Source organism: Mycteria americana, unplaced genomic scaffold (genome assembly GCF_035582795.1).
Source record: "Mycteria americana isolate JAX WOST 10 ecotype Jacksonville Zoo and Gardens unplaced genomic scaffold, USCA_MyAme_1.0 Scaffold_46, whole genome shotgun sequence".
Taxonomy (NCBI): domain Eukaryota; kingdom Metazoa; phylum Chordata; class Aves; order Ciconiiformes; family Ciconiidae; genus Mycteria; species Mycteria americana.
This window is the reverse complement of record NW_027445633.1, coordinates 677,862-700,485: the sequence shown is the minus strand read 5'-3', so window position 1 is coordinate 700,485 and position 22,624 is coordinate 677,862. Positions and strand designations below refer to the sequence as shown.

General features: G+C 54.6%; 3 protein-coding genes across 3 annotated transcripts; 1 reads left to right on the top strand and 2 right to left on the bottom strand.

The window, feature by feature from the left end:
- Positions 1–2,677: 2,677 nt before the first annotated feature.
- On the bottom strand, positions 2,678–3,700 carry LOC142403919 (olfactory receptor 14J1-like). The gene has a single exon (XM_075490221.1). It carries the CDS (start codon positions 3,635–3,637, stop codon positions 2,678–2,680), a length of 960 nt encoding a protein of 319 aa, XP_075346336.1. The 5' UTR covers positions 3,638–3,700.
- A 5,035-nt stretch (positions 3,701–8,735) lies between these two features.
- On the bottom strand, positions 8,736–9,674 carry LOC142403918 (olfactory receptor 14A16-like). Its single transcript, XM_075490220.1, has one exon. The coding sequence runs from the start codon at positions 9,672–9,674 to the stop codon at positions 8,736–8,738; it is 939 nt and encodes a 312-aa protein (XP_075346335.1).
- A 9,502-nt stretch (positions 9,675–19,176) lies between these two features.
- Positions 19,177–19,767, top strand: LOC142403880 (olfactory receptor 14J1-like). The gene has a single exon (XM_075490179.1). The coding sequence runs from the start codon at positions 19,177–19,179 to the stop codon at positions 19,765–19,767; it is 591 nt and encodes a 196-aa protein (XP_075346294.1).
- Positions 19,768–22,624: the final 2,857 nt, after the last annotated feature.

The window sequence follows — 22,624 nt, the reverse complement described above, 5'->3', positions numbered from 1 at the left end:
CGCCAGGATCTCCCCTTGAGCAGGGACGCCTCTCAAGGTTACTCCTCGAGGTTGAGAGATTCCTTGCCGCAACAGATCCTCGGTAAGTGACTAATAGCATGCTAAACTTTGAAATCTTAGCTAAGTGATATAAAGGATTGATTGCGCACATATATAATCCTTTAGACATAAACCGTTGACCAAGTCTGGGACTAGGACTGGATCTAGCCGCACCTAGACTCCTCTCTGAGAAGGAGTTTAGAAAGCAAGGGGATCCTTTCCGAACCTCATGACTCAACGGGAGGGTCTCCCTGACAGTTTTGTCTGACCCTGTCCTCTATGCAGTAAATAATCAAGTGCACCTCGCCATCGAATCTTGTTAAAACACTGTCGCATTGAACTTTGTTAACTCCCTATTCTGTATCAATAAACTATATTTTTACTTCTCTCTAACGAGTGAAGTGCTCGCTCACTCCATCCGCGACACTGGGCCCCTGGTGAGGCCCTGCCCTGGGGTGAAGCCACCTGTACATGCCATGGGAAGCTATGGGAGGTGGCATGAGAACCTGCAGGATGTGACAGAGAAGAGCGTGAGAAGGGACCAGAAGTATGGGCAGCACCGTGTGTCCTGGCTGGGTCTCGCAGGAGGCTGCAGACATGAGGAGTGGCCAAACAGCAGAGAGGAGAGCATTGGGGACATTCTGGGCAGTCAAGTCTTGCAAGGCCATCAGTGCCTGGGAAAGCCACCAGTGATGCCACTGAAGTCCCAGAGGACCTAGGCAATGGTATCCAAACTATCACATTTGGGTACAAATGGAGAAAAGCTGAGACCATTGGGGAAAAATAATTGCTGGGGGTTCTGAATTGGGGAGGAGACTGGGGCAGAGAAAGGGAAGGAGCAAGGTGGATCGTGGAAGCAGCAGCCTGTGGAAGAGGGGCAGGAGGGGGCTGCAAGGGGCCAGCTGCCCATGGGGAGGTGGCTGGTCAGTGCCGGTCTGGCCAAACCCTCTGCCTGGTGACCGTGGTGTCTCCTGCTTATGATACTGGTTTCAGTTGGGGTAGAGTTAATGATCTCCACAGTAAGTGGAATGGGGCTACGTTTTAGATTTGTGATGAAAACAGTGTTGATAACACACCAGTGTTTTAGTCATTGCTGAGCAGTGCTTGCACAGCGCCAAGGCCTTTTCTGCTTCTCACGCTGCCCTGCCAGCGAGTAGGCTGGGGGTGCACAAGGAGTTGGGAGGGGACACAGCTGGGACAGCTGACCCCAACTGACCAAAGGGATATCCCATACCATAGGATGTCACGCTCAGGAATAAAAGCTGGGGGGGAAGAAGGAGGGAAGGGGGAACGTTCAGATTTATGGGATTTCTCTTCCCAAGTCACCGTTACGTGTCATGAAGCCCTGCTTGCCCAGAAATGGCTGAACACCTGCCTGCCGATGGGAAGCAGTGAATGAATTCCTTATTTTCCTTTGCTTGCACGCACAGCTTTTGCTGTCCCTGTTAAACTGTCTTTATCCCGACCCACGAGTTGTCTCACTTCTACCCTTCCGATCCTCTCCCCCACTGTGCTGTGGGGCAGCGAGTGAGCAGCTGTGTGGTGCTGAGCTGCCTACCAGGGTTAAACTACACCCTTTATGAAACTCTGCTCCTGGCTGTTTGCTGTGTGAGTGGGCTCACTGTTGTGTGTGTGTTTGGGCGTGAATGTATGTACGTGCTGTGCTGGTCAGTTCTAAGTGGGGCTGGCAAGGAGGACGAGGACACCAGGGTCTGGAGAGACCCAGGGCTGGAACTGCCAAGCGGGTAGTATCTCTGAGTGTGGGCAGACCCAAAGCCCAGGCCCACACTGGAGGGACCGCGGGGGTGTGTAAGCCTGCAGGTGAGTTCTGCCGGGAATGTAGGGAGCACTCGTGCAGCCTTCACACCAGGTCAGCCTGAGAGGGGGAACGGGATGGGGCCAGCTGTGCTGCTCGTGGCTGTGCAGGTGCTGCTGGTGGTGTGGTGGCTGTAAAGGTGCTGTTGCCTGTTGGAGCTGGTCTGTGTAGGGTTGGCCGTGTCCATCTTTGTTTCCTTGCAGACACCTGGATTTAGTGCTTTCCCTTGGGTTGACTCCACCTTGGGCAACCTCTCACTTTGTGGGGCTCCAGGCAGTGACCACCCCAGGCACCCGCGGTCCATGCGTATGTCGCGGGCTCTCCAGGCAGCTCCAGATTCCTCTCCTGGAGGATGTCCTCTGCCCTGTCACGCACTGGGACAGCGCAGTATGACAGTATCTCAGTGAGCGTTCAACATCTCCACTGTCAATACACAATAACACGTGTCCTAAATCCAACCCTTGTTCTCTAACAGCTACCCACGTGACAACGAGGTTTTTACTCAGGCCCTTTTGCAGTGAAATTCCTGGGCCTGTTGTTGAGATCAGCTGTGGAAGAACAGCCAAACCTTGAGGAACTGCATGGGGGAGATGTTATGTTATGACAGAGATGCTCTGAGCTCTGAAAAAGTGTTAGAAAATATTTATCCAGGTTTCAGGTGAGAGGGACAGAGAGACGGGTTCATTTCTCAGGAGAGTGAGCTGAACACAAATGATTATGTAGGAACATAATAACCATAAATAACAATACAGGTACTGCTATGAAAAAAGGAAGGATAAAACCATAAACAAAGTACTGGCCTGCACTGGGATACACTAGATGTCATTTGTGGAGAGTGATGGGAAGTTTATAAATATTGACAAACAGCCATGAAATCACTTTCCTAATGGACTCCTTCAGCTCCTGGTTCCTCATGCTGTAGATGAGGGGGTTCACTGCTGGAGGCACCACCGAGTACAGAACAGCCACCGCCAGATCCAGGGATGGGGAGGAGATGGAGGAGGGCTTCAGGCAGGCAACCATGATAGTGCTGATAAACAGGGAGACCACAGCCAGGTGAGGGAGGCACGTGGAAAAGGCTTTGTGCCGTCCCTGCTCAGAGGGGATCCTCAGCACGGCTCTGAAGATCTGCACATAGGACAGGACAATGAAAACAAAACACCCAAAAGCCAAAGCAAAACTAACCACAAGAAGCCCAACTTCCCTGACATAGGAGCGTGAGCAGGAGAGCTTGAGGATCTGGGGGATTTCACAGAAGAACTGGTCCACAGCATTGCCGTGGCAGAGGGGGATTGTCAGTGTATTGGCCGTGTGCAGCACAGCATTGAGAAACCCACTGCCCCAGGCAGCTGCTGCCATGATGAGACAAGCTCTGCTGCCCAGGAGGGTCCCGTAGTGCAGGGGTTTGCAGATGGCAATGTAGCGGTCATAGGCCATGACGGTGAGCAGATAAAACTCTGCTGACATCAAGAAGGGAAAGAGAAAGACCTGGGCAGCACATCTGGCGTAGGAGATTGCCCTGGTGTCCCAGAGGGAATTGGCCATGGATTTGGGGACAGTGGTGGAGATGGAGCCCAGATCAAAAACAGACAGGTTGAGGAGGAAGAAGTACATGGGGCTGTGGAGGCGGTGGTCGCAGGCTACGGCAGTGATGATGAGGCCATTGCCCAGGAGAGCAGCCAGGTAGATGCCCAGGAAGAGCCAGAAGTGCAAGAGCTGCAGCTCCCGTGTGTCTGCAAATGCCAGGAGGAGGAACTGGGTGATGGAGCTGCTGTTGGACATCTGCTACCTCAGGGCATGGGGACCTGTCCAAGGAAGAGAGGTCATTGACAGCTTAGGACAAACATCTTGAAATACAACTCAAATTTTCTCACAGAAATGCTCCAATTATCTTATTCTTTGGGAGCACATTCATTCAGCTCCTTTTGTAGAGCTCCTTTGGTTGCTTGTTGAGTGTACAGGGAGGAGCGGGGTCTCAGCTGTGGGCTCCAGAGGAGACACTCCTGCCCTACAGTGGGGCGGGGTGAGGATTAGGCATTCCTGCTCACAGCTTAGGTCAGACGTTACCCACTCATAACCGTAAGATTACCAGGGGATTGTTCTTTGGGAGCAAAAGGAGCATTTTTACTGCACTGGGAGTGAACAGCTGTACCTGGGGAGAGGCAAAAGGTTTGCCTACATCTTAGTGCCCAGTGAGGGGAGGTGGTCTGTGCATCAGCCTTTTTCCTGGCTTCTTTGTGCTTGCACCTCTTCGACCTCCAGCATGTTCACACTCACATATTATCCCCCAAAAGAAACAGGGCAGAGTGGAGAAAAGGGAATTCCCATCTGCATGACAGGACCCACAGGGTCAGCATCTGAGCTGCAGCTGAAACCCCACTCCCCAGCAAGTTGAGGGGAAGAGCAAGGGAAGCACAGACAGGAGGGGAAGGAAACAAGCAGCATCAGCAGGATTCTCTGCAAAGGGATGCAAAGTCATGGGGAGATTGCACAGGTGATGCTGGAGCTCTCTGTGAGCTGAAGCAGAGGGAAGCTGGAGTTGATGATGCTTCTGTGAGACTTTTACATCTGTCAGCATAACAGCTGAAGAGTCTCAGATCCCCACCCAAACCTGAAAGATGAATTTGCATTTGTCATTCATCACCCAGCCAACCAGGAGTAGAAAACTCAAAGCTCAGGCTCTTTCCCTTTCAAGTAACCCTCACCTTGACCGTCCTCTTGAAAAATCCTTTTGGAAATGCTCTGGGGGTGATCTGGAGCTGTGAGCAGCCCTGACCCACGAAGCACACTCCTGACAGCAGAAGGACCCTGCCTTGCCCTTCTCTTCCCTTCCCTTCCGTTCCCTGCTTTGTCCTGCGTGGGGTCCCTCCTTCCACCCACAGCTTCTACCCACAGCACCCTGGGGAGCTCCCCGGGCAGGCTGGGTGCTGACCCTGGCAGGGGGCAGAGTCCTTGCCCCATCACTCAGCCCCCTGCGGCACCAGGACCCTGCTCTGAAGGACAGCCCTGGGCACCCCTGCCTGCACACCCCTGCAGCCAGCCCCAGGAGAAGGCAGCCGCCATGTCCTGTCCTCTAACAGTGTGGCAGGGGAGCCCTGTTTTGGAGCATGTTCTGACTCCACAGTGAGTAAACTCTGAGAGCCATCCTGGCAATCCCTATCTGCAGCATGATGTGCCATGGCTAGGAGAGCCCTCCAAGACACTCCTGTGCATTGCCCTGCTGCCAGACACTTACCACGTAGAGGCCTGTGAAGATTTCTCCTCCAGCGAGCTCTCAGCACCATCCCACCCCACACAGCCTGTAACATCTCTCTTATTTCTCTCCCCTCCCCTCTGCACCTGCAGGCAGTGCCCTCAGCCCTGCTGCCCTTTGCAGAGGAGCTGCTCCTGGGCAGAGCTGTCTCTCTGCAGCGCTGCCCGCTTGCCAGGAGCTCCCTCCATGCCAGGAGCCCAGCCCAGCTCAGCAGCAGAGGACCAGCCCAAGGCAGCACTTTCTCTGCCCCCTCTGGGCTCCCTCCAGGTGTCCCTGGGGCTGCAGGGGAACCTGCTGGGAAACAGGCTGAAGGCAGCACTCATGTTCCCTCCCTCACCTGGGGAGAGACAATGCTTTCCAGCAGAGTCATTTCTCCTCTCAGAGACAAAGTTCCATCTAAATATCACCTTTTTTGGTCTCATTGTTAGACAGCACTCTCAGACAGTGGCAGGCAGGGATCTCCCTTACCCCTGCTGAGGAAAGGGATTCAGCTGAGTCCATGGAGCATCTCATCCTGCGTTTCCATTCCTAGTATTTGAAGGAGACTCAGCTCCCTCCCATGCCTGCCACAAACCCACAGGAGGTGGGATTCCTCTGCCCTCTGTCCAGGAGTGCACAACATAGGCACCTGCATGGGAGCTCCTTCTCTCAGCTCCCTTGCTAATTAATGCAGATGGAGGGCAGCAGTGAGGTGTTCAGATGCAAATACCTGGTGACATTGGCGTTGCCAGTGGTGGTCCAAGATACCTGCAGGCAACTGCAAGCTCTAATGCAGAAGTTCATAAAGCCAGGGCAACATCTCAGGGATCATACATGAGCCTGGTAGGAAATTCCTTTGGCCAAGTGAAATGACAGCTGCTGCCCAAATAAAGGCCAAAAGAACCTTTTCCCACTCAGTATGTTCATGGCAGTTTATAGAAGTATTCATATGAACGACTGCAGTCATGTCCCATAGGGAGAGCAGGATACAGCACTGAGCCTTGTTGAACCTCATACAATTGACCTCAGCCCATCGACCCAGCCTGTCCAGATCCCTCTGCAGAGCCTTCCTGCCCTCAGGCAGATCAACGCTCCCACACAACTTGGTGTTGTCTGCAAACTTACTGAGGGTGCACTCAATGCCCTCATCCAGATCATTGATAAAGATATTAAAGAGAACTGGCCCCAGTACTGAGCCCTGGGGAACAGCACTTGTGACCGGCCGCCAACTGGATTTAATTCCCGTCACCACAACTCTTTGGGCCCGGCCATCCCGCCAGGTTGTTTTCCCACAGAAGCTCATGCTCCTCCAAGCCATGAGCAGCCAGTTTCTGCAGGAGAATGCTGTGGGAAACATGGTCAAAGGCAGACAACATGCACAGCCTTTCCCTCATCCACTAAGTGCGTTACCTTGTCATAGAAAGAGGTCAAGTTACTTGTGTACAATCTATTTGTACTTTACAATTAAAAATAAAGTGTATCCCATCCCAGGTAGAAGCAAGTTTTCTGTACTCCTCCTCCTGCAGCAGCACCATAAAGAACATATCTTTTACATCTCCTACCACCATCTGGGGGTGAGTGGCAGCTTGGAAGGTGGCAGTTGATGTACCAGTATTCGGGACGGCAGCTGTAGGAGTAGAAGTGTTTGCATTTGACTTTCTGTAGTCTATAGTTAGGCACCATCTCCCATCTGCTTTTTAACTGGTCACACTGGGGAATTATATGGGGAGTGCGTTTGGGAGATAAGGTGTCTTTTTTCTAGGTCAGCTGTGACCTCCACAATACCCATCCCAGCAGCGGCAGAGAGAGGAGAGTGAGGGACATGGGTTATTGTTGAGTCAGGCAGCGTGGGGGCAGCTCACAGCAGTGAACTCTGCCAGTTCACTGACACCCATGGGGAGCTGCTCATTTTCACTCCGCTAACCAAGGACACTCCCGGCAGCCACAAGACCAAACACCACTGTCCAGTCCTTTCCAAACTCGTCCTTGTAATACCTCAAGGCCCAAACCATTTTCCTTCCCTGAAACTACTGCTAACTGGTGCCTTGATATCCTTTGCTCCCCTGGCAATCACCAGTTTACTTTAGCTATGGGGAACATTTCACTTTGGCCTGTAAATCCTGTTATTTAACCCTTTCTTGGGCATGCTTAACATTAGTTCTTTGGGCATCCAAACTTGAAATTATTAACATTTTATCTCCCGTGTATATTGAAAATGTTACTAGTTATCTCTGACAGCCCATTGGGACATAGATAAGAGAGCCGTCTGTGTTATCCCATTGATGAGCTTCCATCAGGGGGTTCATGAGATCAGGGCAGGTGTCTGGGGGTCTGGGGAGCCTGTCTTACTTGCCGGAGTAATTAATTACTTACTCTGCTTTCTGCATCAGCTTGGGATTGTCCTGCTGGTGTCAGTTCATCCCTCCCCATTTCTTGACGATGATTTACAGTGCTGTGCACTAAGTCTGCCCAGGTCGGGATGGGTCAAAGCTGGGCTTGGCTGCCCTGACCCTCCTGAGCGTGATGTTGTATGTTTTGTCTTATTTCATCCCTCTTTGCAATGAGGTACGATTGTCAGGCAGCAGGGGCTCCCCTTAGCAGGGGTCTCATGGCTGGGGGGTCTACACGGGCAGAGAGAGGGTAATTACCATGTGCACCCCTGTCATTCACAGCCTGCAGGCAGGCTGCTTTTGTAACGGCAGTAGAAAGCTCGCTTCATGATCGTATTGGCATAGCAGTGGCTCCCCTCTATCCCAAGGCTCTGTGCCCCTGCCCAATAAGCTACTCAGCGTGTAATGGAGTGTGGCTCAGCGTTAGGGGCTGCTCCCTCGTTCAAGAACACTCCTGGTCCCCCAAAGCCATCCGCTTTGCCTTGCTCTAACATCATATGCTCTCCTCCGGTTAAGGAGGCACAGCACAGATATTCAGTCTCGCTCTCGCCAGGCTTCTGCCCATATTTTTCATGCAGATTGGCCAGTTGAAGGGGGTCCCATGGAATGGTCCTTGTGCTATTTCTCTGATTACCCCAGCAAGAGGCAATGAGCACAGCAAGAGGCCTGTTTTGGGAGCAGCTCCTTGGCTGTATTCCTGACACCAGCTTTGGAAGAGGCACCCGGTCTTCTGGCCCTGTCCTGAGGAGTCCCTTTGGTGACGGTGGTGCTGGCAGGGAAGCCAGCTCTGACACAGTGGCTCACATGGCCTGCTCCTCCTGCAGCCACAGGCATGCCACTGTGGAGGCAACAGGACTGTCACAAGTTACATGAGACCTTAGGGCTTACACAAAAGCAAGGACACAGCAGGACAGGGGGGAAGTGAGGAGACACCAGCACGGAAAAGACCCGGTCCTGCTGTTGTCCTTTTCCACACAAGATAGAAGTGGTGGGTGATGAGGAAAATACTTTTCTGCTGTTTTCTTTATTGTGTTTATCAAAGGGAGCCTGGCTCCTTATGTATAAGAGGTTTTGGGTCAAAACAAAACAAAAAAAAAGCAGGAGGGCCATAATAGTATTACATAAAGGTAAATTATAACATCAAAGCTATAAACAAAAGAAGGACAAAAGAAAGAAAGAAAAAACCAAACCAAACCAAAGCACAAAGTTTTGGCATTTCCTGAGATACCCTGGGAGTGCTATGAAGATGATGGGCATCTTATTGATGCTGAAGTAGGATGTATTCAAATAGATTCCACAGAGCATCCCTGAGGTCCTTGTTCCTCATGCTGTAGATGAGGGGGTTCACTGCTGGAGGAACCAACGAGTACAGAACTGCCACCACCAGATCCAGGGATGGGGAGGAGATGGAGGGGGGCTTCAGGTAGGCAAACATGGCAGTGCTGAGAAACAAGGAGACCACGGCCAGGTGAGGTAGGCACGTGGAAAAGGCTTTGTGCCGTCCCTGCTCAGAGGGGATCCTCAGCACAGCCCGGAAGATCTGCACATAGGACAGCACGAAGAAAACAAAACATCCAAAAACAAGAAAAGCACTAACCACAACAAGGCCAACTTCCCTGAGGTAGGAGTGTGAGCAGGAGAGCTTGAGGATCTGGGGGATTTCACAGTAGAACTGGTCCAGGGCATTGCCGTGGCAGAGTGGTATGGAAAATGTATTGGCCGTGTGCAGCACAGCATTGAGAAACCCACTGCCCCAGGCAGCTGCTGCCATGTGGACACAAGCTCTGCTGCCCAGGAGGGTCCCGTAGTGCAGGGGTTTGCAGATGGCAACGTAGCGGTCACAGGCCATGATGGTGAGAAGACAACACTCTGCTGATAAGAAAAGGAGAAAGAAAAATACCTGAGTAGCACACCCCAAGTAGGAAATGGCTCTGGTGTCCCACAGAGAATTGGCCATGGATTTGGGGACAGTGGTGGAGATGGAGCCCAGGTCAAGAACAGAGAGGTTGAGGAGGAAGAAGTACATGGGGGTGTGGAGGCAGTGGTCACAGGCTACAGCGGTGATGATGAGGCCGTTGCCCAGGAGGGCAGCCAGGTAGATGCCCAGGAAGAGCCAGAAGCGCAAGAGCTGCAGCTCCTTCCGTGTGTCCATGAACGCCAGGAGGAGGAACTGGGTGATGGAGCTGCTGTTGGACATCTGCTTACTTTGTGCAAAGGGCCTGGTCAAGGAGGAAAAGGCAGTGACAAGTGAGCAGAGACTTCTCTGAGGAAAAGCTATTCCATGTCTCAGAGAAACAGCCCTCGTGGCCTCTCTCTTTCCAGGACGGCCTTCGTGCAGCTCCCTGGCTTGAGCTCTGGTCTGTGCTGGGTTGGGGTGTAGTGGGGAGCAGGGGACTCTTCTGTGGAGGAATCAGTCCTGCTGTGCAGCCACAGCTAAACAGGAACCAGGAGTGATCTCAGGGTCAAGTTACTCATGGTTTCAAAGAGCTTTTCAGCATTGTCCTTCCCAATTCACCCAACTGCAGAAGCAAGGTGCAGGGCTTTTGTTTTGTTTATTTTGCTCCTGTTGCCCCTCTCACATCTGGGGAGTGTTTTCTGAAGGCAGAAATCCTTGGCATTTCTGCTACACCACAAGTGCTACACTGAGAGTCCTGAGAGGCAGAAGGACAGACCCTTAGTGCAGATGGAGGAGAGCTGGTCTGTCCATCAGTCTTGCTCCCAGCTGTCCTTGGCTCTCACCTCTTTGGTCTGGATGGTGATCACACTCAGATGTTCCCCTGAAAGGAAATTGGATTCTGCTGGGAACAGCTGAATCCAGCCTGAAAGGGCAGATGATCTCCACCCTCCCCTCCCCAGGGAAGAGCTCTGCTCTTCTGGATGCCCTACAAATGGGGTGTCCTTAACGGACAGTCAGCCTGATCCCCATGCCATGGACTGCTTTGCCCAGTGCCCCACAGAGCCGCCTTGCACCCACGGAAACATGAGCATGGCAGGACCTGCAGGATCAGCTGCTGAGCTGCAGCTGAAACCCCCTTTCCCAGAGAGCCTGAAAACAAGAGCAGCAGCACCAGGGAGGGGTGGGGAAACCAAGAGAAATGCCCCAGTGCTTGTGCCAAGGGAAGCAGGGCCAGGACGGACAGACAGGCACTCGGGAGAGTCTCCTCTGCTGCAGAGGAGGCAACTCCCGCCCTGGAAGCCCTGACCTTGAGGGCAGAAGCTCTGCTGGGTGGGAGAAGAGCCCAGGGGGCCTTGACTGGGGAAAAGGCATGCTCACTGAAGGGCTGGCAGGGAGGTGCTCAGATCCCCCTCAGCCTTCAGATCTCTGCTGCCTGGAGCTGTCCCTGCCAGGAGCCGTTTCTCTGTCCCCATGTCTCCTCCCTGCCAATGCTCACAGAGCCCATCCCACGCACTGGGTGCTTCAGCTCTGCGTTGCAGACTCCTCCTGGCAGCAGGGCACTGGCCAGGGCCATCTGTGTGTTGGCAAGTCCTAAGGAGCACCTCAGATGAACCCTGAAGACACCATAAAGGTGACATTGGTGCTTTCTGTAGGCAAACGAATGGGTGAAGGGACTTTATCAGGTTCCTGGGAACCTATTGATAACTCACTGTAACGCTGTAGGAGTCTCGGTCATTCGTCCAAAACTGAAAGAACCATCACCATTCCTCACCACCACCACCAGCACAGCAGGAAACTGGAAAAACCTTTACACAAGGTAGCCCCTGCCTTGACACGCTTCTTGAAAAGTCCCCTGGGAAATGTCCTGGGGGTGATGTGGAGCTGTGAGCAGCCCTGACCCATGCAGCACCCTTTGGACAGCAGAAGGACCCTGCCCTGACGGGGGTGGCTCCTTCCACCCACAGCCTCTCCCTGCAGAGCCATGGGGAGCTCCCCGGGCAGGCTGAGTGCTGACCCTGGCAGGCAGCAGACTCCCTGCCGTGGCACACAGCACCCAGGGGCACAGGGACCCTGCTCGGAAGGACAGCCCTGGGCACCCCTGCCTGCACACCCGGCTTCACACCCCTGCGGTTGTTCCTGGGAGAAGGCAGCGGTCATGCCCTGTCCCTCTGACGGTGCGGCACGGAAGCCCTGCTCTGAAGCATGTCCTCCTCAACACCGAAGGAGCCTCGAGAGCCTTCCTGGCAGATCTTCTTAGACATGGGCTATGCCTGCTTTAGGAGGCTGCTCCAGGAAGCCTCTGCATTGCACTGCACCCAGAGACACATCATGCCCTGTCCCTCTGACGGTGCAGCAAGGAAGCCCTGCTCCACAAGACGTCCTTATCCTCTGCACTAGAGAAACTGTGAGAATTGTACTTACAGATCCCATGGGCTGTGGGATGTGCCAGCTTTAGGAGATCCCTCCAGCAACTGCAGCTGCATTGCCCTGTAGCCACACACTTACACTGTCAAGGGCTGTGAAGATTTCTCCCCCAGTGAGCTCTCAGCGTCCTCCAAGCCCAGGCTGCCTTTAACCTCTCTCTGCCTCACTGCTCTCCCCTCGCTGCCCGCTTGCCCGCTGCCCGCTTCCCAGCGCTGCCCGCTTGCCAGGAGCTCCCTCCATGCCAGGAGCCCAGCCCAGCTCAGCAGCAGAGGACCAGCCCAAGGCAGCACTTTCTCTGCCCCCTCTGGGCTCTCTCCACATGTCCCTGGGGCTCCAAGGGCTGACGTCTCCTGAAGGGCAGCAGGGTCTCTCCTGGGGAGCGTAGGCAGACGCTAACTGAAGCAATCACTGACTGTCCCTCTCTGAACTGGAGAGACAGAGTTTAGAAGTGGGATTTGCCCTAACACGCCGTGGGGGTCTACGAAGTGTTTCAATATTTGTCTCCCTTGACCCCTATCCCTGTCCCCTTGCCAGGCAGGACACCGTGGCAGTGACAGGCAGGGATCATTTCCCCACCGTGCAGGGCAGGGGTTCAGCTGAGTCCATCAGGTATTTCCTCTCTGGTGAGTAGCCCAGAGACTGCAGTGGGGTTCAGCTCTTCCCCATGCACCCCACAGGAGCTGAGATTCCTCTTGCTTCAGCTCAGCGTGCACAAAATGGGTGCCTGCAGAGCAGCCCCTGCCCTGAGCTCCCTCTGTGATCCATGGGGATGGAGGGTGGCAGTCAGCTGCTCACACACAAACACCTGGTGGCATCTGAGGTGCCAGGGGTGGTCCAGGACTTGTGGCCGTGTCTGCAAGCGCTGATGGAGCATCCATGGGACACCCCCACCTGCCTGAGCATGAGCTGGGGGGCTGGGAGGGAGGGTCCCTTGGTCACCTCAGGTTACACCCAATGGTTAGGGCATCTGAACGTCTCTTAGACTCACATGTCCATGGCAGCTGCTGGCCTACCAGCTGGCCAAAAGGAGGAGTGCAGCAGAAGGAGGGTCAGGGCTCTCTCTGGGCTCCCTCCACTGCACTCACTAGAGCTCAGCTTACTACAAAACTCAGGCACGGGCACATCCCTGCATTGCAGGCACCGATATCATTGCAAGGCTCTTTCTAAGGGCATAAGAAAGGCCTCTGGTGCCATGCCAGGTGCCTGGGGTGCCCAGCGCAACTGCATGTGGCTGGCAAATATGGCACAGGACCTCCAGGAAAGCCATGTCCCACTGGAGTGGGGGCTGGGCAGACACACCAGGGCCTCCCAAAGGGGTCCGGTGCCTTTTTACTAGCACCGGAATGCCAACACCCCGGCAAGGAGGCAAGGTCCATCTCGTCTACACCCAGGGCTGCTGCAAGATTGGGAGGCACATCACACCAGGGTCTCCACTCATGGCCCTATACTCTCAACCCCTGACAGTTCTCTTCTCCCCTGTCCTCTACCCACCTCTCCCCGTGACCATATGAAGAAAACCCCACACCACTGATGTCCACAGTCTGGCCGGATTGCAGCCTTACCTCACCCAGGGACTTTCTCAGGGGTCCCTTGTGTTCCTGGAGATTGGCACAAGGTGCTGCAGAGTCCCCTCAGGCAGCAAACTGCTCTCTTGCAAGGCTGGCATGGCCCAGGCCTGTTTTCCTCTGGCCTTGGGGACTGCAGGGATTGTTGTCTTCACGAGCATCTCATTTCATCCTTACGTTGCCACCTGCCATCCTTCCCAGCATGTCTTTGCTCTGAAGCAAAGCCTTTGCATACGTGGGGTCCTGGGTGCTTGGTTCCAGTTTTGTACACGAGAAGACTTTGCTGAGCTGCTGCAACCCAAATGTGCACCAATGCCCTCAGCCTGGGACACAGCCAGGAGGATCGGGAGCCCCTTAGTCCATGACAGAGCTTCTGAGGGAACCACTGTGCTGACGTGGTGGGACAGGTAGCACAGCTTTGGGGACTGTGATGTACAGGCTCTTTAGGAGACACTGGAGGTGGCTGAGGAAACGTCATATGGAAATGTCTCATGATCCTCCTAAGCACCTTCCTTGGCCATAGGCCAGCTGGGAAGTGGGAGATGGAAAGGGGCTCAGCAGCAGCGATCCCTGTCTGGCTGGGTCTGCTTCTCACCATTGCCAGCATGGCCACTGCAGGGTCACCCCATGGCCCCAGGGCACCACAGCCCCCTCGCTCTACAGAGCAGCACCGCCAGCTCAGGGCCCCGTGGGGAGTATGTGTGAGAGACTGAAAGAGTTAATGCCTCAAACACTGTGGAGAGATGAGGCGCGATTTGCATGGCAACGGCAAGTCGGCTAGCATGGGATGGGGAGAGCTATTCGGAGGAGAGACGAAAACTGCTTGGAGCAGGAGGTTGGTCGAGATACATCCCAAGGTCCCTTCCAGCCTGAATGATGCTGTAGGAAATGAAGAGACTCTCTGTGATCTCTGTTTTTGGAGGATTTCAGGTTTCAGATCCACAAAGTCACAGCCAGCTTGACCCTGGGGTTGGTGATATCCCACCCTTTGGTGGGAGGGCACCATTACAGAAATTACCAGATCCAGGTGAGCATCACCTATGTGGGCACACATGGCAGCTGTGCTAAGAAGCTGGTCCCAGGAACCTGCAGAAACCTCTGGGACTCTTTGCACCCTGCAGTTTCCCCTTCCCATGAGGTCAGGGCAATTAAAGTCCCTAAGGGTGGTGTGGGGTCTTTGAACTGGCCTTCCTCAAATTGCTTCAATAAGACTTTGTCCTCTTCCTCACCTGACTCCAGGTACTTATTTCCCACCAGCATGTCTCCCTGCCTGGTCTCTCCTGTGACCCTCCCCCACAAAAGCTCACCCAATCTGCTGCCCATCCCATAGAGGACCTCCATACACCCAGGCAGCTCCCTCACACTGAGGGCCTCCCCCTCCTGATCTTCCCCACCTGTCTTTTCTGAAGAGCCTCTATCCATCCATTGCAGCACCTCAAGGTTCCTGACCTGTCCCACCACACCTCAGCAGGTATTATATCAATGTCACAGCTCTGTGACAGCACACGGGGCTCCAGCCGCTCCTGTCTGTGCTCCAGGCTGAGGCCATTGGTGCACATTTGGGCTGCAGCACCTCAGCTTGGTGCCACCAGGGCCAGCCTCAGCCTTATCACAGACCTGGTGCCCAAGATCCTGTGCAAGCAAAGCCTTTCCTTGAGAGCAGAGGCATGCTGGAGTGGATGGCAGATGGCAATGTAAGGATGAAATGATGTGCCCATAAAGAGCGCACACCCTGTGCTCCCCAGTGCCAGAGAGAACCATGTTTGGACTGTGCAGTCCTGGCAGGAGAGGACTTTGCTGTCTGCAGTGTCTCTGCAGCCTGGAGGGCCTGTGGTAGAGGTGAAGCTGACCTCCAGGAAGGACAAGTTGCTGCTGAAGACATGCTTTGCTAAGGACATCCTGTTGTCCGGTCATAGTGTGAAAATCATTCACCTCTTCCTGGATTGCATCATCAAGGGGGTGAATAAAGGATGGGGGTAAGAAGAATCAGCAGCATTTGGAAGTGTTGGCACACGAGCGGAGACCCTGCTGTGACGTGCCTCGTATTGATGCACTGCCTGCGGCTGCTGGACAGACATGGGACAGACCTTGTCTCACTGCAGTGGTGGCATTCAGTCTCTTGCTCACACGCACCAAATGTACCTGAGATGCCCTGGGGTGTCTGTTATGGACCAGCCCTGAATGGGGATAGCTGTGCTGTAGGTCCTGCACTGCCCAGCCAGCTGCACCATGCAGTTGTGCTGGGCAGCTTTGGCATCTGAGGGAGCCCTACAGGCCTGCATTTGGCCATTAGGTTGAGCAGCTGCCCTGCAACAGGGTAGGCAATGTAGGGATGTCCATGGTAAACCTTCGGTTCCGCTTAGTGAAGATGCAGGAAATACAACTGATGGAGAAGAGACAGGCAGACTGAGCTCCCCCTGTGGCACATGACTTCATTTTGTTGGGTGAATACCTCTATCGGCTGCCCTAAACATCCTCAGCAGGTACAGGTTTGGTTGTCCTAAGTGTGATCATCTTCTATCATTGCAGTTGGCCAAAGGGATTCCCCACCAGCCTCCAAGACATGGTGCCCAGATGCTGCCCTGTCTCTCAGAATTGCTCCACTAGAGCTTGCAGTCTCCTGCACATGTCCTGAACCACCTCTGGCACCGCAAATGTCACCAGGTGTTTGCATTGGACAAGCTCACTCCTGGCCTCTGTCTCCACTATTGACATGGCAGCTTAGAGAAGGAGCTCACAGGGATTTTGTGCAGCTGAGCTGAGGCAAGTGGAATCCCACCTTCTGTGGGTCTGTGGGGTGTACTGGAGAAGCCCAATCCCCCTCCGGCCTCCAGGAATACTGAGGAGAGCTGAGATGCCTACCTGGACTTGGCTCAATCCCTGCCCTGCTCAGGTGGAAAGGATGCCCTGCCTGTCACTGCCTACGTGCCCTGCCTGACAATGGGACAGGAACAGGGGTTTCCAGAGGGGAACATTGGCACCTCCTGCATATCCGCACTCCCTGGCAGAGCAATTCCCGCTGCAGGACTCAGCCCGTCTAGTGTTTAGAGAGGGACAGGCAGTGATGACTTCAGTCTGCTTCCAGCTGTGTTCCCCAGGAGTGACCCTGCTGCCTTTCAGTAGTTGTCAGCCCTGGAGACCCCGGGACACCTCGAGGGAGCCGGGAGTGGAGGGGAGGGGGGAGCAGAGAAAGTGCTGCCTTGGGCTGGTCCTCTGCTGCTGAGCTGGGCTGGGCTCCTGGCATGGAGGGAGCTCCTGGCAAGCGGGCAGCGCTGCAGAGAGACAGCTCTGCCCAGGAGCAGCTCCTCTGCAAAGGGCAGCAGGGCTGAGGGCACTGCCTGCAGGCAGCGAGGGGAGAGCAGTGAGGCAGAGAGAGGTTAAAGGCAGCCTGGGCTGGGAGGATGCTGAGAGCTCACTGGGGGAGAAATCTTCACAGCCCTCGACACGGTAAGTCTGTGGCTGCAGGGCAATGCATCTGCAGTTCCTGGCGAGATCTCCAAAAGGTGGCACATCCCACAGCCTCTGGGATCTTTCAGGAGAGCTCTCACAACTTCTCTGCTGTTGAGGAGGAGGACATGGTCATGTGGATTCCCTGCACTCAGAGGCAGAAGACATGATGGCTGCCTTCTTCCAGGAAGGACCGCAGGGGTGTGATGCTGGGTGTGCAGGCAGGGGTGCCCAGGGCTGTCCTTCAGAGCAGGGTCCCTGCACCCCAGGGTGCTGCGTGCTGGGGCAGGGATTCAGCCGCCTGCCAGGGTCAGCACTCAGCCTGCCCGGGGAGCTCCCCACAGCGCTGTGGGGAGAAGCTGTGGCTGGAAGGAGGGACCCCCGGCAGGGCAGGGTCCTTCTGCTGCGTGGGTCAGGGCTGCTCACAGCTCCAGATCATGCCCAGAGCATTTCTGAGGGGACTTTTCATGAGTACGGTCATGGCAGGGGTTTCCTGCTTGAGTCTGTGCTTTCCTGAATCTGTGCTTCCACTTTTCTCTGGCTCAGCTGGGTTGGATGGAAACACAGCCGTGCAGCTTAGAGAAGGGGAGGAGGCTTCTACACTGTCACCCTGAGGTGTACTAGGAGCCTCAGCAAGTGCCTTCATCCCCTGCCAGCCTACAGGTAGCACCAGCAGCACCTTTACAGGTTCCTCAGGGTTTGTATGACCTCTTCTGTAGCCCCTGCACACACAGCGTGGCTGCAGGGCAGAGCCGGGCACACAGGGGCTGGGCTGGGCTCTGTGAGCACTGGCAGGGAAGAGACATGGGGACAGAGAAACAGCTCCCAGCTGGGACAGCTGCAGGCAGCAGAGCTGGGCAGGAAGGGAGGGAACTGCTTATGGAAAGCCTGTGGCAGGGGAGATATGGGCACCTCCCGGCCAGCCCTGCACTGCAGATGCCTTCCGCGAGCAACCCCCTTCATCTCTCCTCTCCAACCCAGCACAGCCCTCAGCCCTCACGGCCATGGGGTCTAGGCTGGGAGTCACCTCTGTGTCCAGCAGACCAGCAGAAGAGGCGAAGGGGATGTCAGACTCTCTGGGGATGGGAGTTTCAGCTGCAGAGTCCCACACTGATCTTGTGGGTCCCTTCATGCCGGTGTGTCCATGGGAACAGATGTCCCAGCTTCCCTCTCACCTGTGGGGCTGTGGGCAATGCAGCCTGTGGGGCTGGGGAAAGAGTCCATTTTCTCTTACTGAGATGCCAGCAGTAGGAGGACAATTGGCTATCTCCCTGGGGTGTCCCTCCAAGCTGTGAGCTGCCCTCCAGGATGCAGACCTGTGCAGAGCACCTCTGTTTTGTCTGAAAGCCCCATGGAGAAGTGCAGAGATACTACAACCGAGGAAATGCTGCTGGGTTGGTGAAATGAGCCCTGTGTGTCCTTGGCTAGAAGTGGGGTGCTGAGACCTTGAGAAAGGGTGAGACATTGCGTGGTCTGTGGTGGGTCCCTCTGCTCTCAGTAGTGTCTGGTTGTTTTTCAGGGTAAGGTAAGAGTGTGATCACCCTCTGTCTCATGAAGGTGCAAGCCCAGGGCAGCTCGGAACAAGACGGAAGGACAGACCAGCTCCCCTCACTCTGCACCTAAAACCTCTCAAGGTGCCTTCTGCCATACTGGTTCCTTAGCACTGGCAGTGCTGATGCTGACAGGCCCTTCTGCATTAGGAGCAGTTTCATCTGACACAGCTGAACACCAGGTCTGGCCCCTGCCCACACTGTTCCCATGAACTCCCTGCCGCAGAGCAGGGCTGACTCCTCAGCAGCCAGTGGGCAGAGGCCCTTCTCCTCAGGGCACACTCACCAGCACCACCCAGAGCTCCAGGCACAGAGCTGAAGGAAGGTCTCCTAGAGAAGGAATTGTGTGGGGGGAAGGGTGTATAACTGTGCAGGTCTAGAAGAAAGACTTTGATTTTCCTCAGAGAAGTCTCCCCTAACTGTTCATTGACTATTCCTCTAAGGACAGAACCCCACACCCAGAGGAAGCACATGTCCAACAGCAGCTCCATCACTGAATTCCTCCTCCTGGCATTTGCAGACACACGGGAGCTGCAGCTCTTGCACTTCTGGCTCTTCCTGGGCATCTACCTGGCTGCCCTCCTGGGCAACGGCCTCATCATCACTGCCATAGCCTGTGACCACCGCCTCCACACCCCCATGTACTTCTTCCTCCTCAACCTCTCCCTCATTGACCTGGGCTCCATCTCTACCACTTTCCCCAAAGCAATGGCCAATGCCCTCTGGGACACCAGGGCCATCTCCTACTCGGGATGTGCTGCACAGGTCTTTCTGTTTACCTTCTTGATATTAGCAGAGTGTTGTCTTCTCACTGTCATGGCCTATGACCGCTACGTTGCCATCTGCAAACCCCTGCACTACGGGACCCTCCTGGGCAGCAGAGCTTGTGTCCACATGGCAGCAGCTGCCTGGGGCAGTGCTTTTCTCAATTCTCTCCTTCACATGGCCAATACATTTTCCATACCCCTCTGCAAGGGCAATGCCCTGGACCAGTTCTTCTGTGAAATCCCCCAGATCCTCAAGCTCTCCTGCTCAAAATCCTACCTCAGGGAAGTCGGGCTTCCTGTCGTTACTTGTTGTTTAGCTTTTGGGTGTTTTGTTTTCATTGTGCTGTCCTATGTGCAGATCTTCAGGGCTGCGCTGAGGATCCCCTCTCAGCAGGGACGGCACAAAGCCTTTTCCACGTGCCTGCCTCACCTGGCCGTAGTCTCTCTATACGTCAGCACTGGCATGTTTGCCTACCTGAAGCCCCCCTCCTTCTCCTCCCCATCCCTGGATCTGCTGGTGGCTGTTCTGTACTCAGTGGTTCCTCCAGCAGTGAACCCCCTCATCTACGGCATGAGGAACAAGGAGCTCACAGATGCACTGAAGAAGCTCATTCAATCCATAGTCTTTCAGCAGCAATAAGCTCTTCACATGTCACTTCACAAGTGATTTCCAATATATCTGGAAAACCTCCTCTGCTTTGAGTATTTTATCTGTGATGATCATGTTTGCCGAGGAATGTCTGCATCCCTCCCGCGTCTCCAGAGGCATGAACCCACTCTGTCTGACCCAGAGGTCTTTGCACATGTGTATGGCACGATGTCACAGCTGCCCTCCCATGTCACATCTCTTTAATGAAAGGAGGTTTTCTCAGTGCCACTGTCTGCAGGTTGGGCTCTTCTTCCAAAGCTGAGGTCAGGAACAGTCTGAAGAAATTGCCCCCATGAGGCCATGCTGCTGTGCTTGGGTTCTCCATGGGCTAAGGGGAGGAGGGCATGGGATGATGAATTAGGGAAGGAGACCTGGACTGAGCGTTCACTTGTGGGTGCCGGTGCCCCTGGAGATGGTGATGATCAGCAGGGACCTTCCTGGGACTGTCTCCCCATGGCTCCCATGCACCACAGCCTGCTGGCTCTGCAGAGCAGCACCACCAGCTTGGGGCCCTGCAGGGAGCATGGGAAGGGGGCAGAAGCATCCGATGAGGCCAGCACAGACACAGTCCCCTGGGGAAAGGCTCTCTAGAGGCATGGATGATCCCTGCAGAAGAGCAAAGGCACAACTCTCTAGTTCCAGGGGGACATTGATGACACAGAGAAAATTGTTTCCGCATGCAGCAGCTTGGGACAGGCTGCTCTGTCACTGGGGCAGCAGGAGCAGTCAGAGGTGTCCCAGGGCAGGAGCCTTGTGCTGGGGAGAGGGTCTGGCACAGAGGGGCTGCCAGCAGTTGGCAACAGGGATCTCTTGGGGACAGGACCAGGGTACACAGGGAGACACTGTCCTCTGTCTCCTCGTGCTCCAGCCCCGGGGCTGATGGGGAGGCTGACCCTCCTCTGCCCCCCAAGTGCTGCTGTGCCCTTCAGAGGGGCTGGGGCTGTGCTGTGGGTGCTCAGAGCTCTGTAGCACCCTGCGGTGGGCACTGCCATGGGGCCAGCCCAGCCTGGAGTGTTGTATTGGGGAATTGGGAGGAGGGGTTGGGCTTGGTTAGAAAGTGCCCAGGAGAGGAAAACGCCAGTGTAGAGCTAAGCTGTGTGAGTGTGCAGGGTGGGGGCACACAGCAGGGTGCTCACAGTACAGGAGCAGGTGTCATGGTGAAGGAAGCATCAAAGGTGCAGAAGAGAGGAGCCCAATCTGTGCCATGTTCCCTGGGGGACCCAGGAACCCAGAGGAAGCTGTCCCAGAATGACTGTCCCAGGCTGGTCCCACACCCCGGCCATTTCCACCTCTGGCCATACACTCCAGTCCCGAGGAGTGACCTTTGCTGCATGGTCACCTCTGGCCTCCTCTGGGGCTCAGGGATACCCAACTCCACTGCCATTATCAACAACAAGGAAGCTACTTTCACTCTGACACTCATCACACACTACGTCCCATTGCTTTTGCCACAGCTGGGCTGCCAGCCAAGCCCGTTCTCAGACAGCTCCAGATAGGTGAGGTGCTCACAGCCCTCCTTCAACAAATTTTGAAAATCTCCATTGATTGAGACGCCACCAACTGGCCTGTGTCCTTGCTCCACTGTTTGGCTCTCAGGGATTTCTCAATATCCCAGCGCTCTCAGCCTCTCTTTGTGGGCAAAGAAGGGTTGACTTGCGGAAGATCAGTTTAATTTATTGCCAATTAAAATAGATTTAGAAGGTGAGAAACTATGACAAAAATATTAAAGACCATTCCCCAACCCCCACTCCCCTTTTTCCCAGGCTCAAGTTACTCCATTCCCAATTCTTCTACCCTTCCAAACCTGGAGAGGAGCAGAGAGGATTGGGAATGGGGGGTTATGGTTAGTACCTAACATTTCTGCCGCTCCTTCCTCCTTACATTTTTTCTCTGCTCCAGCACGAGTCCTCTCCACGGGATCCCACAGTATTTGCAGTCAAGGCAAATATTGTCATGGATGGAAACTCCACACCTTCTCTGGGAAACATCTTCCAGTGTTTGACTACCCTAACGGGCAAAAAGTGCTTTCTTGTGTTCAGATGGAATTTCATGAGTGTATGGCTGTGTCCATCACCCCTTGTCTTGCCACTGGGAACTACTGAGAAGAGCTTGGCTCCCTTGTCTTCTTTGCCCCATCCCATCAGGTATTACACTCATTAATAAGAGCACCCCCGAGCCTTTTCTTGTCTAGGCTGAACAGTCCCAGCTGTCTCAGACTTTCCTCCTACAAAAGAATCTCCAGTCCCTTAAAGCAGCTTTGTGGCCCTTTTCTGGACTTGCTTTAGTAGGTTAACAACTTTTCTGTCCTGGGAAGCCCAGTACTGGACACAGCGCTCCAGGTGTGACCTCACCAGTGCTGAGAAGAGGGGAAGGATCACCTCCCTCGACCTGTCAGCAATGCTTTTCCTAATGCAGCCCAGGAGGCTGTTGGCCTTTGCCGTGAGGGGGCATTGCTGGCTCATGCTCAGCTTGTGGACTCTCCATGCTTGGAGATACTAAAAGCCATCTGGGCACGGTCTTGGAAAACTGGCTCTAGGTGGCCCTGCTTGAGCAGGGAGGTTGGACCAGACGACCTCCAGAGGTGCCTTCCAACGTGAACCATTACATCATTCTGTGATTCTGTAGTTCTCCTCCAGGACCCCAGGGTCCTTCTCTGCAGAGCTGCTAGCTAGCCGGCTGGCCCCCAGCATGATATCCACAGTCTGGCTGGATAGAAAGTCCCACAGGGACTTTCTTAGCAGCAGCTTGTTCTTCTTGGAGATCGGCTTTACCTCTGTCACAGGTCCCACAGTGCTGCAGAGTCACCTGGGACAGCAAACCCCTCTCCTGCCAGGGCTGCACAGCCCAG